The sequence below is a fragment of the Podarcis raffonei genome, chromosome 3 (assembly GCF_027172205.1).
Source record: "Podarcis raffonei isolate rPodRaf1 chromosome 3, rPodRaf1.pri, whole genome shotgun sequence".
NCBI lineage: Eukaryota > Metazoa > Chordata > Lepidosauria > Squamata > Lacertidae > Podarcis > Podarcis raffonei.
Window position 1 is genome coordinate 46,979,341 of NC_070604.1, and position 14,742 is coordinate 46,994,082.

The following is a 14,742-nucleotide window of genomic DNA, read 5'->3' on the forward strand; positions in this document are numbered from 1 at the left end:
GTAAATTCCATTAAAATCAGATTTATATGCACATAATCACTTTAATTTAGTAAAGGGAAGGTGCACACAAAAGGTTTTTCTTGTGAAAATCATTTTCTGTATACAAAGGAAACATGGGCAGTGCCCTTTGCTAGATCCTCTCACTCAGAAGCTAGGACTTTTCCTTTGATAGATCAGACCCATTCATAGAACCAAAGAGATGGTGTTATAGGGAGCGGAGATAAATTCAGACCCTACCATTTCCCAAAAAAAGGGTGATTATTTTTTTAAGCTTTGCACACAAAGACCTTGCTGCACATCTGTAGATGGGGGCCAATGTATTCAAAGCTAGGGTGACCATGTGTGGACTGCAATGCAAACATTCACAATTTTACTCACTTGACCCAATGAGGTTAATTATTAATTGCTAACACATCCAAAGTGATTGCAGGATGCAGACCTTAAAGATCAGTTAAAGTCTGATTCTGCTTCATATACTACAAAACTTGACAGTAAGAAGAACAAATTGCATTAATGTTGTCTTCAATTTCCTTCAAAGTGAATGTACCATTCATCCAGCTACATTATAAGTTACTACAAAGTTTATCATTAATGCTCTCAAAGCAGAAAATTCTAACTAGTATCAGACTGAGGCATCTGACTAAAGGCATTTAAGACACCTCATGTCCTTCCAACATAAAAGAGCTTACAGCTTTTATCTTTTGTATACAGCTTTGAGTTTTGTTTTGTTTTTACAATCAAGCAGTATATAGATATATAAATAAATAAATAAATAAATAAATAAATAAATAGGGTTAGTAGCTATCTAACATACATGGGGTTATTTTGAAACTTATCAGGATTATTTTTGAACAAAGAGATGGAGAGGAAGACCAAAAAAAAACCCCCACAAAATGAAACCTGGATCACCTCCAGGGTAGCATATTGTCTTAGCAGTTTCATTGGCAGCAGGCCAGATATGAGAAGTATTCTTGCAAAATGAACACAGAGAAATTTAAAAACAAGTTATCAAAAATACCATTGGTGTCTAAAATCAAGAAGACTGTTTAATTTAGTAGAATTCTAATGTCTAGACACTGGTCTCAACATTTCGTTTTTAACAATATTCTCACTTTTATGGAAGATATGTTTATCTTCAGAAACAACAGTGATAATTAAAAGTTGGCAAAAACCAAGCAAATGCTAAAGAAGTGTTTACCATTACTATTATGATAAACCTTTGTTCATCCCAAGTCACCTATTATTATTATTATTATTATTATTATTATTATTATTATTATTATTATTATTTATTTTATTTTTTTAAAGTCAAAGTTGGCAGTATTTATGATACTTCTAACAGATTTGCATGGGTAGTTTCATATTACAATTCTTAACGCTATCTCCCAAGTTTAATGCACAGGTTCTTATTCTCTGCATCTTCAATACTGGAAGATTTGTTCAGTCCTGCAAAGATCTGAAGTCAATATCACACTGTATAAAATCCACCTGCGGAAAACTTGCAGAAATAAAATGTGTTTGCATTTTAGAATCCTGTGTAATGAATCAAATGACGCAGAATCAAACCTTTAGGAACCAGATCTGATATGGGTGCAGAGGAAACCATGCATGCTGTGACTCATTTCCCTTTCTGAATAGCAGCTTTCCTACAGCCACCCCTAGGACCTTAACCCTAATGCATCCCCAAAAAGCTTTTCAGTGGCTAATTAATCACAAGTGCATTATACTCTTAGTTTTAGTTTCTGTATAGTTTCCTACAAATAAGATACTCAGAATAAGCAGCAAGCATTCATCACACACAAGATTGTTCATGGTATCTTTTCTGCAAGTTGTGATTTCTTCAAGGGTATTCTGAAGAATGTCCTCCTTAGCCTTTTTCTTGTAAAATAGCATTATGTAACTGCATTTACAGTGTGCGTGCAAACCCATTAGTAAAGATGAACCGTGCTCTGCATAGTCAGTTTAATAGCCTTTTCAAAATGCAACATTCAATTGTTGACTTCCACCCTTGAATGCAATTGATCTACGCCAGCTAGTGTGAAGCATAACAATTCCAAGGCTCATGGTATCTGAACTAAATAATGCACACTTTCATTCAAAAGTTTGGTTTTTTTAAAAAAAGAGACACAGTAAAATATTCAGTAGGGGAATACATAAAAGTATTTTTTTTTCTACTTACGTTCACACGTGTCCCCTTTTTGCTGGAAACCAGCTTTGCAGATACACTTTCCAATAGGTACTAACCATTCGCCCTCTGCACTACAATGCATTCTAGGAGAGTTCTCAGCCTCTTCTTCTGCGCTGCTGACACAGGTTCCTCGTACCTCAACTAAGGAGGAGAACTCTGACCCAGTCACTGTATCTGGAAAAATAGCTAAGTTCTCAATAATGGACCAGCACTTCTTGTAGTATACTTTGACAGAAACCAAAGCTATGCAGGCACCTACATCCTGAAATGCAAGGTAGAATCCTTTTTTGGACAGAGGTCCAATCTCTCTCACCTCTGTGTTAAGTTTCATCTTTCTCTCCCCAAGGTCACCTTGGGTAAAGCTTTCATCAGCTGCAATAGTATCTATTTTTACATACAGGTTTTCTCTGATACTCCTGCCAGTGTCATAGTCTGTTTCGTAATAATGCAAGTTGAAAGTTTCTTTACATGTTCCCAGGACTCCAGGAAGGCTATTACAATCCCTCAGAGTAAATTTTAGTTCTACAAAAATCCTTTGTGCATTGCCTTTTGCGATCCAGTTAGTCCGAAGCCAGTTATTTTGGTTAGGTTCCATGACTTGGCATACCTGGTACGTTCGTATAGGCGTGTAGTTTTCATCCAGCCCACTAATTTCTTCCCACTAAAACATAAAAGAAATAATTATTCATATTAAAATAGGACATTTTAGCATACTTAACAATAAAGCATCTTTCTCAAAAATATGGGGGGGGGGGAATTGAACTGTGGTGATGAATCTGATCCAAACCCTAGCAAAATCAAAAGCATTTACATGGAGAGCTAGTATACCGTAGTAGCCAAAGGAGTGAGCAGCCCTGGTTCTCAATCTTACCTGAACTATGCAAGTTGCATATTAACCTATGTCCTATCTAAGATACAGATTGTGAGTAATACCAAACTACTTTACAAGTTTGTTGCAAGGATTACAAAATACAGTGTTTTAAGTGAAACAGTTTGGACACACTAAATTGCTATATAAATGTTTTTATAACCAGACTGTATCCATTTACTTCATCTTGCATTAAATGGGTACTCTAGAGCTGACAGAAACACCGGGAGAATTTTGTCACCAATTCCATGGACTATGGTCTGCAATCTTAATAATTAAAGGAGAAAACTAAGATTATAGAGGAACACTCTTCCAACTGTGATTCGGCAGACATCCTCCCTTTTGACCTCCATGCATCTCTTGAAGATTTTATGGCACTAGGCATATACAGTTGTTTACCATTTTCTGGAGTAGCTGGTCATTTTAATGATGTTTTGTACCACTTTTAATGAAAGAGAAAGGCTATGTTTTTATATTGCTGTACACAGGACTGGTATTTTAGGAAAGGGTGGTATATAAATACTTTCATAAATAAATAAACAACACACACAAATTTTGTGGGCCAAAATCTAAAGAGTTTGTGTCTGACATGGCAGATTTTTCCAGATCACTTTCTCAGACAGCTCAGGGAGGCTGCAATTAGAAGCCCTGCTGGCTTCACTAAAGCTTCCTACACAACCACACTGGATCCCAGCCATAGTCTCTGAATTGTATTATTCAACAGGCAGAGATTCACAACATATTTGATACAGAGAAATGGCAGGCAGGTTCATGGGGCTACTGCTGAGTTACGGGCTTTCCATTCTACAAAATCAACCAGAACTTCAGAGGTATGAAAATAAACAAAATGCCTTTAGAAAGATGTAAATCTACAAACAAAGGCTGCAATATCGGGGCTACAATCTGCTATGCAGCCTCTCTGCAGCTGTCTAAGAGTAAAAAAGTATGCTATGTGGAATTTTGAGTAGGTAAAAAGTCTCTGTGTTACAAAGGTATGCATATGGTATCCAGTGAAGAATGGTAGCATTCTAATAATTAGGGACTGCATCCTTAGATTTCTACTTCCTTGAATATTAGAAATCAGAACAGAAAGTTTACATTAGAAATCAACTGTTATCAATTCTAATTGTTTGAAACAGAAACTACTATTTTTTCTCCATAGTCATTTTACATGAACTGCAAAAACTCAAGAAAATCATTTTTTAATTTAACCCAATGTCCTACTTGGTTCACAGTAACAATTCAGGTCCCTAAATTCTTAACTTGTAAAAATCATTCAGCTATGCTAGTCTAGTCCAGATTATCTTTATTTCAATGTGTTTTCTTCTGAAGGAAGGAAAATAATAATATTTTCTCCTGTAGGTAATGAATAAAGCTGTTTTGAGCGAAGATTGAGGTGGTTCGTCAGTCGATGAAAAAATAGGTGATTAAACATAGTTCAATGGGAAGGCCAAAGTGCTAGTTGAAAAATATATTTCCAAATCTAACAAATGAAGAAAAATTACCACATTCCATGTGGGAAACATCAAAAGGCATACAGCCTATCACTGACAGGCTTATCACCTTACAGCTTTGATCCTGGAATTGCATGAGGTGATACAAGACAATTATCTTTGATGAATTACCACATGATTATATTGCTTCGTATAATCAAGTTATGACTGCAATTATATCCAAAATGCAATCTGAATTAACCATTTGGAGTAAAATAATGACATTTAAATTTGGCTTATCTATTGAAACTGATATTAGATAAAGCTTACATCTATATTGCAAACTATCTAGGTATAACTTTTCAGATTTTGTTTTTGAAAACGAAGGAATATATAAAAGTTAGTAGTGGCATAGAGTATGCTCCTTCAGGCAAAAGGTCAAGGCTATTTTTGCATATCCCTCCCACCCCCACCCCTTGTAGTCCCCATGCCTCTACAAATCTACTCAAGAAGTTTGGGAGACCCTTCAGCAGCGTGTGGGAGATGGCATTGTGGGCTGCAGGTGAGAGGAAGAACAAGTGAGAGTCGTCTCCTCACTTCCACCCAAGAAAACATCACGTTTGTGGAGCAGTAACCCCTGTCAGATGCAATTTTATTCTAAGAACAGAAAGAGCATTTTCAAAAATGGAAAAGCAGGTCTGGATTCAACCAATGACTTTTATTATTTTGGGGGCAGTATTATTTCCTTAACATTGAACAGGCCTTGGAGTGTGAATCAGGTTGGGTCACTCATCTTCTTGTGGGAACAATTCATTACTCAGGACCAGTTATCTGTAGCACTTAATGATTAAGAACAGCTCATACGCATGCACCCTCCTAAAAAGAAACTGTTTTTCTCCTTTCTCTTATTATTTGCAGTTAAGTGCTAGATCAGTATTCACATTAACTGAAGTTAACAGTAACTCTTATTCAGGTTTTGCTAACCGCTTTCAAACCCTGGTCAGCATCAGCCACTCCTTTTGTTTTGTGCTCACGGGGTGCTTAATTGTTGTTAATGCCAATAGGTAATGAACAGGTGGAATTTGTACCAGGTGACAGAAGGGGCTGAGTGGGGGATCTTGCAATCTCCCCCTGAGAGAAAAGTGAAACCCCTGCCATTTTAACCATGGTTAAGGGGCTGCTCAGCATTATATCTACCCCAGTCATCACTATTAATGACTCATGGAAGGCAAGCACTAAGGAAGACTGGCCTACCATGCTCAAAGCCATGTATCACACAATAGTTCACAAGCCTATTTGACAGCAAATGAGATCATTTTAGTGTTAGTCCACTGCTCTAAGAAAAGCAGACATTGATGAACTGATGCTGGAACTTATTACCGCAAAATATATTATGGTTGTAAATGTTGAAACGCACAGAAGTTGTAAATATAAAACTGTATTTTCAAAGCACTGCAGTATTTATGTTACAATACGCATGATACGACATGTTAGCTTAATGAAATGCACACTGTTGCTTTAGTGAGCTGAACTAATTGCCCACTGAAACTTAATATTCCCTTTAAGAAAGGAATCATGTGAAGCTACATTATATTAAGTCAGACCAATGGTCTACGTAGCACAGTATTGCCAACTGACTGGCAGGCAAATGACTGTCCCGCCCTTATAACCAAAGTTCTTTTTCAATGGGGATGAAGTCTTCAATCTTCAGTGGTACAGCACATGCTTTGTATACTGAGCAATGGTCTCTTCTCATTTCACTGCTTAGAACAGTACATAACACCAGGTTTGGTATTATGATGGAAATATGTTATCTGTCATAACTGTGAGAAAAGAAACCATCTGAAGACATTTTCATACTGAAAATTCAAACAAATTATGTATATTGAAAGTTAAGTGTACATATTTACTTTCTTTCGTTGGTTTGAGTACCAGTAGGTAACTGCAATTACCTTTTCTTAATTTGAAAACTCAATCTAAGCCAGAACTGATGCCTGTATTTAGCTTAAAGTAGGGACATAAGAGACAATCACCTTGAAATAAAATGTTTCAATATATTATATTAATCTCCCAGCTTTAATGTGTATATAAACAATTGCAGAAATGTGCTGATTATCAGAAGTATGCTACTGGTACTTTCTAGAATTACATATAAGAAAACGCATTATTGCCTTTTTTGCCATTAATAATGAAGACTTTGGTTTGATTTTCTTTGGTTTCAGAACATGCACTAAGAACACTGAAACTATTTTTTCCTCAAGAGCCGTCAACCTCTCCTTGAAAACGTGTTAAGTTCACTTGACAATGCTTGGACTCTAGTGCATACAGCAAATAAGCATAATAAATGCAGACATTGTGCCTTTTTATTTGCTAGATGACACCAGTATTTTTTTCTTTGTCAGGGGTACAATGCTTTTCTTTTAATCAGTATCTTAAATATGACACTTACAGCATGGACTACCACTGAAGTGTATTCCCATCACCTTTCATCAACATTTTATATCCCCAGCCCCCAAACATGTGACCATGCCTTTATTATCTGAAGGTTGGACTACTGCAGTCTACCTAAAATTGTTCTTTCCAACACGCATATGAAGTTATTATTCGTCTTAAACTTTCAGCTCACATTACATTTCGAAAGCCTTCAAACTTACTTTCACCCTATGTTGGATTGAGTTTACGATCTTGCTTTTCAACTAAGACACTTACAGGTTTTCATTCTTCTTATATACAGGATTTGTTACACTTTTGTATCCCCACTCACAGTTCATGCTCTTTCAGTTCCACATTTCTTTATAAGCTTTGGATTAAAGGATTGATTGCGCAAACCTTTATTCACAGGCACTCAAAGAGACTGTGTGATTTAAGAACTACTCTAAATGGTGGGCAACCCAATCCTCAAAGTGCTGAGGCAGCAGAAACCCTTTTAATTAAATCAAAATTTCATCAGAAGAAAATTATTAAGGACACTTACTTATTTAAACTGCCCATATGATATAGTTTCTAGGGTGATTCATTTTTAGAAGAATCTAGATTCTTTCATTCCATCATATTGTTTCTAAACAGATGTTAGATGGGCGTTTCTCATATGAGCAAATGAACGAAAAAAAGGAAGTCTAAATAGGAATCACTTAATTATATAAGTAATGTCAAAACACACCAAGATAAGTTTGTTAAGTAAAGTTCTGAAAATAAGTACATTAAATTTCTGCTTTAATGGCAGCAATTTCTGTATCTTGATCTTTTAAGTTCTATAAAAAAATGTAATGCTTGAAATGTTTCTCATGTTTTGAAAACACTCGTATTATTAACTTATAGAACACAAGTTTGAACTAAACCTCCTTTCCCAGGAAAAATGTTACACTGACAAACATTTTGGGAAAATGTTTAATTTAAACTGTGTGCGATTTTTTTGTGCAATTTATTTTCTCTTGTTCTTGTGGTATACTTACCCCATTAGGAGGAGAAGAAATCCATTCCAACTCTGTCTGTTGTGCTTTAGAATCCAACAATATTACTGAAAGAGAGAAAAAATATTTGTGTTAAAATTATTTTAAGAATCAAGTTTCATTTATTAAATTATCTTTCCCTAAAAAATCAATTCAAAAAGTATTAACACAGAGTAGCTGGATGAACTTCCTCAAATGCACATGACTAATTTTTCAGGTATAATTTATTAGATAATATAAAACAAAATTCTATCGGGAAATGACAGAAAAGACAAAAAATATATTTTCATTTTCATTAAAGTACATTTCTTATGCAACATGCATTTATATACATTAACATTAAGTAACTTTTTAATTTTTTTAACTATGTAATAACCTATTGTGATCTGTACTAGTCAAAGATGTATTAGAGAATGTGAGTGACAATAATGTTTATGTGTGTATATAAAACAATATATTATACCGGGATGTCAAAAATAATAAAGCCAGTTAATTTGGAACTTTTCATCATCAAAAATATACATATATCTTAGCTTTACAATTCTTCATTATACAATAAATTATTAAAATGCACATATGCATACTGAGATCCAGAAAATATATTTCAAAAAGACGAAGATGAAACTGACAGATGCTGGATGCAATTGGAGTGGGGGGGGGGTGCCACTTCAGCAAAACAAACTACACTTCTATTTTTTCCTATAAAATTTGTTATAAATTACACGTACTGTAAACTTACCTGCTACTTAGAAGTACTGTTATTTTACAGTAGTTCTCAGTCCAATAAACAAAATAAAAATAGAAAAGGGCTTATACATGGGTAGTAATATTAATTTATTTATAATTTGCTGAATATGAGTACTATTGAGTATTATCATAAAGCTTTACTGACACATTAGTGCATTTAGTTCCATACCACTTCTTAAAACTGTTGGTCAGTATTTAAACTGCAAATAATGAAATATTATTTCAAATAGCATCATTCTGCTAACTGCAGATACAAACTTGGTGTTTATTTTTTTCTTTTTTACATTGACATGTTTTAGTCAAGAGTACATTTTACTAATCGACTGTTAACAAAAGCACCTTTCAGTTTAAAATAACCAATTAATATAAATCAATATACAGCCTGCAGTTCTCTACACAGTTAATTAGCAGTAAATTATATTGAAATCCCTGCCCAAGTGTGTAGCTGGCTGCAGTCTTAGATTTAAAAGTACTTCTTGCCATGAGTACCTTTTGAAATCTATCCATGTACGTTGACATATTTTGAGAAATAAGCAAAAATAAACTTCCCATCATAAAAAGTAGAACTTTGTGGAATATATTCAGGCATTGTCTAATTTTGTAATCCAATGTTAACCATGTGTAATGGGAGTAATCACTATTGATTTTAATTCAAATTACTTCCAACCAAAGAGGAATGCAGCCTTCCAACCTGATCATCTATGCTCACGAATGTGAGAGTCCCACTTAGGTGCTTACTCTCAAATAAATATGCACCATGGGTTGCAGCCCTACACTTAAGTATATTGTGGAAAGCATATTGTTTTAAAGAATCTTTTTGTATCCTTACATCTTGCCTTCTCAATGAAGTTCAGGCCCTGCTCAAACTTTAAATAGCTTCACTTTTCATTTAATTATTTATTTAATTAAGCCAGGTATCTAAGGGACTTCAGCTATTAATGGTCTCTAACTAGGAGTTAATAGAGTTCTGTGTATTGCTGTTGCTAATTAAAGACCATGCTGATAAGCTTAGCTAAAAAAAGTCATAGTGCAGGTTTAACCCTCCATGTCTCCATCAGTACATCTATTGAAAACAGATTGTAATTCTTTAATTGCACTAAACATTCCCAGTGGTACTCAAACAACCTAAACATGTATTGTACACAAAGTTATAGTGAAAGGGGTATCTCTCTTCTGTGTCTTGAGTACACAGAATACAAGTTTTAAAGTGCTTAGTGTGCATAAACTTGATTTTTCAAAGTTATGAGAATAATCCTATTTTATGATACTGACTTTTAAAGAAACAACAACTTTTTGGGGAGAGAAAAAAGAAATACTTTCACAGGTATTGAGGGACCCTTTATTCAAGTTTCACAAGCAAACTTCCCTTAAGTTTTGCCAAGTGCTCAAAACAGAGGTTTTCTTTTCCAAAGAAACAAGTTCCTTCAACAAACCAACCAACTCAAACCAGGTCAATAACAACAGAAAATGAAATACATTTTAGATGCTGTTAGAGAAAGGCCTCTGATGAAATCTGTAGCCCACACATCGGCCAATTCCAGCTTTGCTGCAGTAGTCAGATCCCCCACTGATCAACAGCTCAAAAATAAAGGACAGCCAGTGTAACTTGCCAGATAGAAAACTATTTCATGCTACTATATAAAACTAGCTGTACCTTATGGAGCCACTTTTTTGGGGGGGTCAATTGTAACCTTTGGTACCCATAAAGCAGAGCTTTCCAAACTTTTTGTGTTGGTGACATACTTTTTAGACATGCAGCATTTCGTGACACAGTAATTCAGTTTTATTAGCAAACCGGAGGTTAAACAAACCCCTTATAAAAGCATGGAGAGCGTTTGCATGACACACCTACATACTGCACCCTACACAATTATATGTCGCGACACACAGCTTGGAAAGCTCTGCCATATAGGTATATACTTTTTGCATGTTATTTTATTATGCTATTTTCTGAAGTTCTTCTCCCCTCTCTCGCAACCAGATAACAGTACACTGAAGTGAGTGCCAAAGAAATTACTCAACACATTTTCACACCTGATAGCTATTCTCTGAATGGTTGATCAACTCATCCCCCCAGCTTAAAAAATAAAATAAAAATATATCTCCCCCCCCCCTCACTGCTGTTCAGTTTAGGACACAAGCCTGACTGGGAGCCATACCGTCTGGTTTGGATCGATCCTTGGTCCTATGGATGTCACACACTGTGATCAGGGGGATCACTGTGATCAGGTATGTGGGGGGGGGGGGGAGAAAGAAGTCTTGGGACACCTTCAATAGTGCATATCTATTAAACATTTTAAGGTGTCCCAATACTTTTTTGTTCTCACCAGTGCCCAGTGCATCCTACCCTAACCCTGAATGTGCCACAAGACTCCTTTCTGCAATCTCCTTTAACAATCTAACCAAGAGCCCCTTTGGCATTGCCAGCGGGGAGTGTGCCTCACTTTGCACATGCTCAGAGGCCCTTGATTACTACTTTTCCCGCACCAGGCCTGGAAAACAGCAGATGCCTTTACTCCGAAGTAAGCCCCACCTGGGTCAGTGCAGCTTAGCCTCGAGTAACAAGCGCAGCCGAAGCCTCAGAGCAAAACAAGCCCCGAGCACAAGCGAGTTCTGTTTTGGAACTTAGTCCGGGGAACTCGTCTGGCCCGGAGGAAGGAAAAGGGAAGCGGAGCATCTCCTCGGGGCTCCAGCCTTCCCTCAGGCGACTGAAAAAGAAGAGGCAGCTCTGCTCCGAGCACCCAGGAGAATGCCGCCTCCCTCCCGGGCTCAGGAGGCGAGCAAGGCTTGCGCCTTCGCCCTTAGCGCAGCCGTCCCCGCTCAGCTAATGAAGTGACGCGGCGGGGGCAGCCCGTTCCCGCGCTTCTCCTCCGCAAGCGCCCCATTTAGCCTTTGACGCGGAGTTCCCCGACCGGCACCCGAGCTGAGCCGGCGGGATTTGTTTCCAGGGAGCGGAAAAGAAACCCCCGTCCGCTGGCCGAGATGGAGGCTTGCGACCCTGGCTCTCCCTCCCTAATCTCAATAGCCACTGAACCCGAGTCCCCCTTGCAAAGGAACGTCAGGAAGTCGTGGGGCTGAGTGCCTTTCCCCCTCTTCCCCACAGGCTTGTTTTCCTCTTGCCCCCCCAAACCCCACGAGGCCCCCCTTCTTTTAAAGGTGGCCTTCATACACACCACCGTGGGCGAGGAAATCTTTTTTTTTTTTTAGTGGCCGGCGATGCCCCACCCGGTTCCTGCCGGACCAGGAGGGGAACTGAGCAGGGTCTCCAAAGTTGGAGAGGAGTTTTGCGAGGCTGCCCCAGGTGAACTCCAGAGATCACACCACACACACACACACGAGTTGGGTTTTTTTCTTTCTCCCCCTCCCCCCTCCAGTCAATTCACAAATCATGACGCCCTTCTGGACACAACAGGGTGGCTGAAGTGACACCGGCTTCTTTCTGACCGGTGTCCCTCCCTCCGCCCCTCCAATAGGGCACCGCGTGAGGAGATGCAGGCTTCTTTCCCACCCCCGATTCCGCCCTCTCGGGAGCCGCTGCCCGCCGCCTCCCCTCCTCTCCTTATCCTTTGGCCAGGTTTCCCTCGGCGTTTTCCGCCTTCCGGATAAACTTTCCACAGCCTGCCGAGCGAGAGCGCCTGATTTCGCCCTCTCTCCGCCTGCCTGGGTCCAGGGCACGTTTCCACCGAGGAGAGGAGGACCCGTCCTTCCTAGCTCCGACTATAGGCTAAGCCGTGCATTTTACCTCATGCCTATAAACTCAAAAAGCGAGAATGTATGGAGTGGGGGGGTACTCCCCCCCCTCCCCACAAAGACATTATATCCCCTCGAACATATATGTTCACAGCACCTCACATTTCCCGCAAGGCAAGGCAAGAGATGCGTTTTACATCTCGTGGGGAACCGCTTCCTTTCGCAGCTCTGCGAAACTACGTTTTGTAAACGGCGGAGGAGGTTTTCGAAGCCCCCGGTTGCCATTCAAGAGGGAAGACGCTGAGGAAAGAGATTAGCTCCCTGCCATACACAGAAGCAGCCTATGGATTATGCACAACAGAGGGCGCGGGGGGGGGGGAGGCAAAGCACATCTCGTGAAAATGTGCACACAGCTAATACACACACGCACGGAGACTGCATATGTGATGCAAATAGTTCTACATGAGGCTGCTGCTCCGCCTGCTCCCTCTCCTTCCTCTCGGACTGAACGCCGCCGCTCCGAGAGCTGCAGATCCCGCTATCAATACGAAGCGGGCAAGTCAGACTTTCGGATGAGCTGCTCTAGGTGACATGGGCGACTCCAAAGAAGCGCCCTTGCTCCCCACCCCAAAGGATCACATCCTCCGTCCCCAAACTCCCCTGCAGCCATGGAGTAGCTTCATTCCTCCACAAACTCCAGCGGGGGGGGGGCGGAATCTTTTCATATTTTATTATGTCGGTGGTGGGGCATCGAAGCGGGGTAGAACTGCACTGCTTATGCTATCAGCCACCTTTTAAGTTGCCACCTAATCGCGATAGAAGAAACTCCCCAGCGGTCCTACCGATATGCGCCCCCACCCCCTCGCCAGACCTGAAACCATCCCAGGGCTTTGCATCACGTGCACACCTTACAGACCTAAATCCTGATAGGAAACACGCCGTTCTTTACAGACACGCAGACACAATCGGGGTGCAACGGGGATCCATTATCATCTATGAATGAGGTGCTCGCTCCCTTGCCTAGGACTCGGCACGGGGCTGCGGGTGCCCAGCGCTGCCCCTTTCATCTCTGCTGGGCTCGAGAGGGAGAGGGGAGAAGGGGCTGCATGCAGTTGCAATCTCGGGGAGCAAGAATAAACACTCCAGGAAGCCCTTGCAACGAGATAAACTTTTGTTTTCGGCATCGCCTTACCTTCTTTCGCAGCCTGTGCCTCCCCCGTGTGTGCAAAGCGAAGCAGCCAGACGCAACACAAAATAATCCATGAAGGGAGCCTACTTTGAAAAACCATGGTGCATGAGGTGTTTAAAATATATCTAATTACATATATATTCGAGAGAGAGAGACTGTGCGCTGGTTGCTGTTGCTCCCGCTGCTGCCACTCGGTGGGGATTAAAGAGCTTGTTCTGTAACGTGTTTTATTTCGCAGCGCTCTTGCCCAGAGCTCTCTCTCTCTCCCCGGCTGCCTTCTTCCCCTTGCCCTACTCGCTTTTTCTCTCCGTATTTGCTGCCTGCGAGTCTCCGACTGCAGACCGGCCGCTCGCACCACACTCCAATAATATCAATAGGCGCGGGGGGGTGGGAGGAGGAGGAGGAGGAAAGGGGGCCGGGCCAAAGCCGGGGAGAAGAGCCCGTCCTTCAGAATGACTGGCAGGAGAGCCCAGCCTACGAGAAAGCCGGATTCCGGGTTCTGGAGGCACGGCTGGGCAATGAGTCGCTCGGACGGCGGAGGCGGAGCGAGGCGTCTCAGCCAGTTAGCGGCGGAAGGTGTCAGGTTGCAGCTAGTCCCGGATTCCCCTTCTGGTGCTCGTATTCTTAGCGCTCGCTGGCGGGAGGCGGGCGTGGGTCTGTCTGAGGGTCAAGCTGCACATTTAAGTTAAGCGGACTTTAAAAGTGCGAGGCTGGCGCTGCCACTTTTTTTAAAAAAAGGAATAGCAGCTGATGAGCAGCTGTTACAAGGGAGGAGATCAAACTGCAAGGAGCAGCCTCCCCATCTTCCCTTCCCTTTGCTTTGCGCTTGCAGCAGAGTTGGAAAGGAGACCAGGCAGAAAGCGGAGCGCCTCCTCCTCTGAACTCCGCCGCTTTGGCTGGTGTGCACTGACATCCCGAGCTCCTCGTTCTTCCTCATCCCCTCTGGGCACTGTGGCAGGGACAACTTGGCCCATGGGGCTGCCTAGAAACAAAATGCAACCAGTCACCTCTGCCAGCCCCGCTCCCTTCCCCTCCAGGAGGTGCCCCAGGAAGGGTTGGGCGTGGAAAGAGCAGCCAGCTGAACCTCTGACTGGCTCACCTGCACTCTTGGTGGAGCAGTGATTGGGTCCCAAAAGGCTCACCCTTCCCTGCGAATGGGAGGATGAATGGGCTACTCC

General features: G+C 40.9%; 1 protein-coding gene across 5 annotated transcripts in view; it reads right to left on the reverse strand.

The window, feature by feature from the left end:
• Positions 1 to 13,925, reverse strand: part of EPHA7 (EPH receptor A7) — a 182,651-nt gene extending 168,726 nt beyond the window's left edge. For 3 of the 5 annotated variants that reach the window (XM_053381487.1, XM_053381484.1, XM_053381488.1), the window contains exons 1-3: positions 13,568 to 13,768; positions 7,942 to 8,006; positions 2,180 to 2,849 (exon numbers count right to left, since the gene is read on the reverse strand). In XM_053381487.1, the coding sequence (XP_053237462.1) occupies positions 2,180 to 2,849; positions 7,942 to 8,006; positions 13,568 to 13,664 (832 nt within the window). In that variant the 5' untranslated portion in view covers positions 13,665 to 13,768. Of the gene's footprint in view, positions 1 to 2,179; positions 2,850 to 7,941; positions 8,007 to 8,677; positions 8,873 to 13,567 lie in introns of those variants that run through there. The other 2 variants (XM_053381486.1, XM_053381485.1) reach the window with 2 other exon arrangements.
• Positions 13,926 to 14,742: the final 817 nt, after the last annotated feature.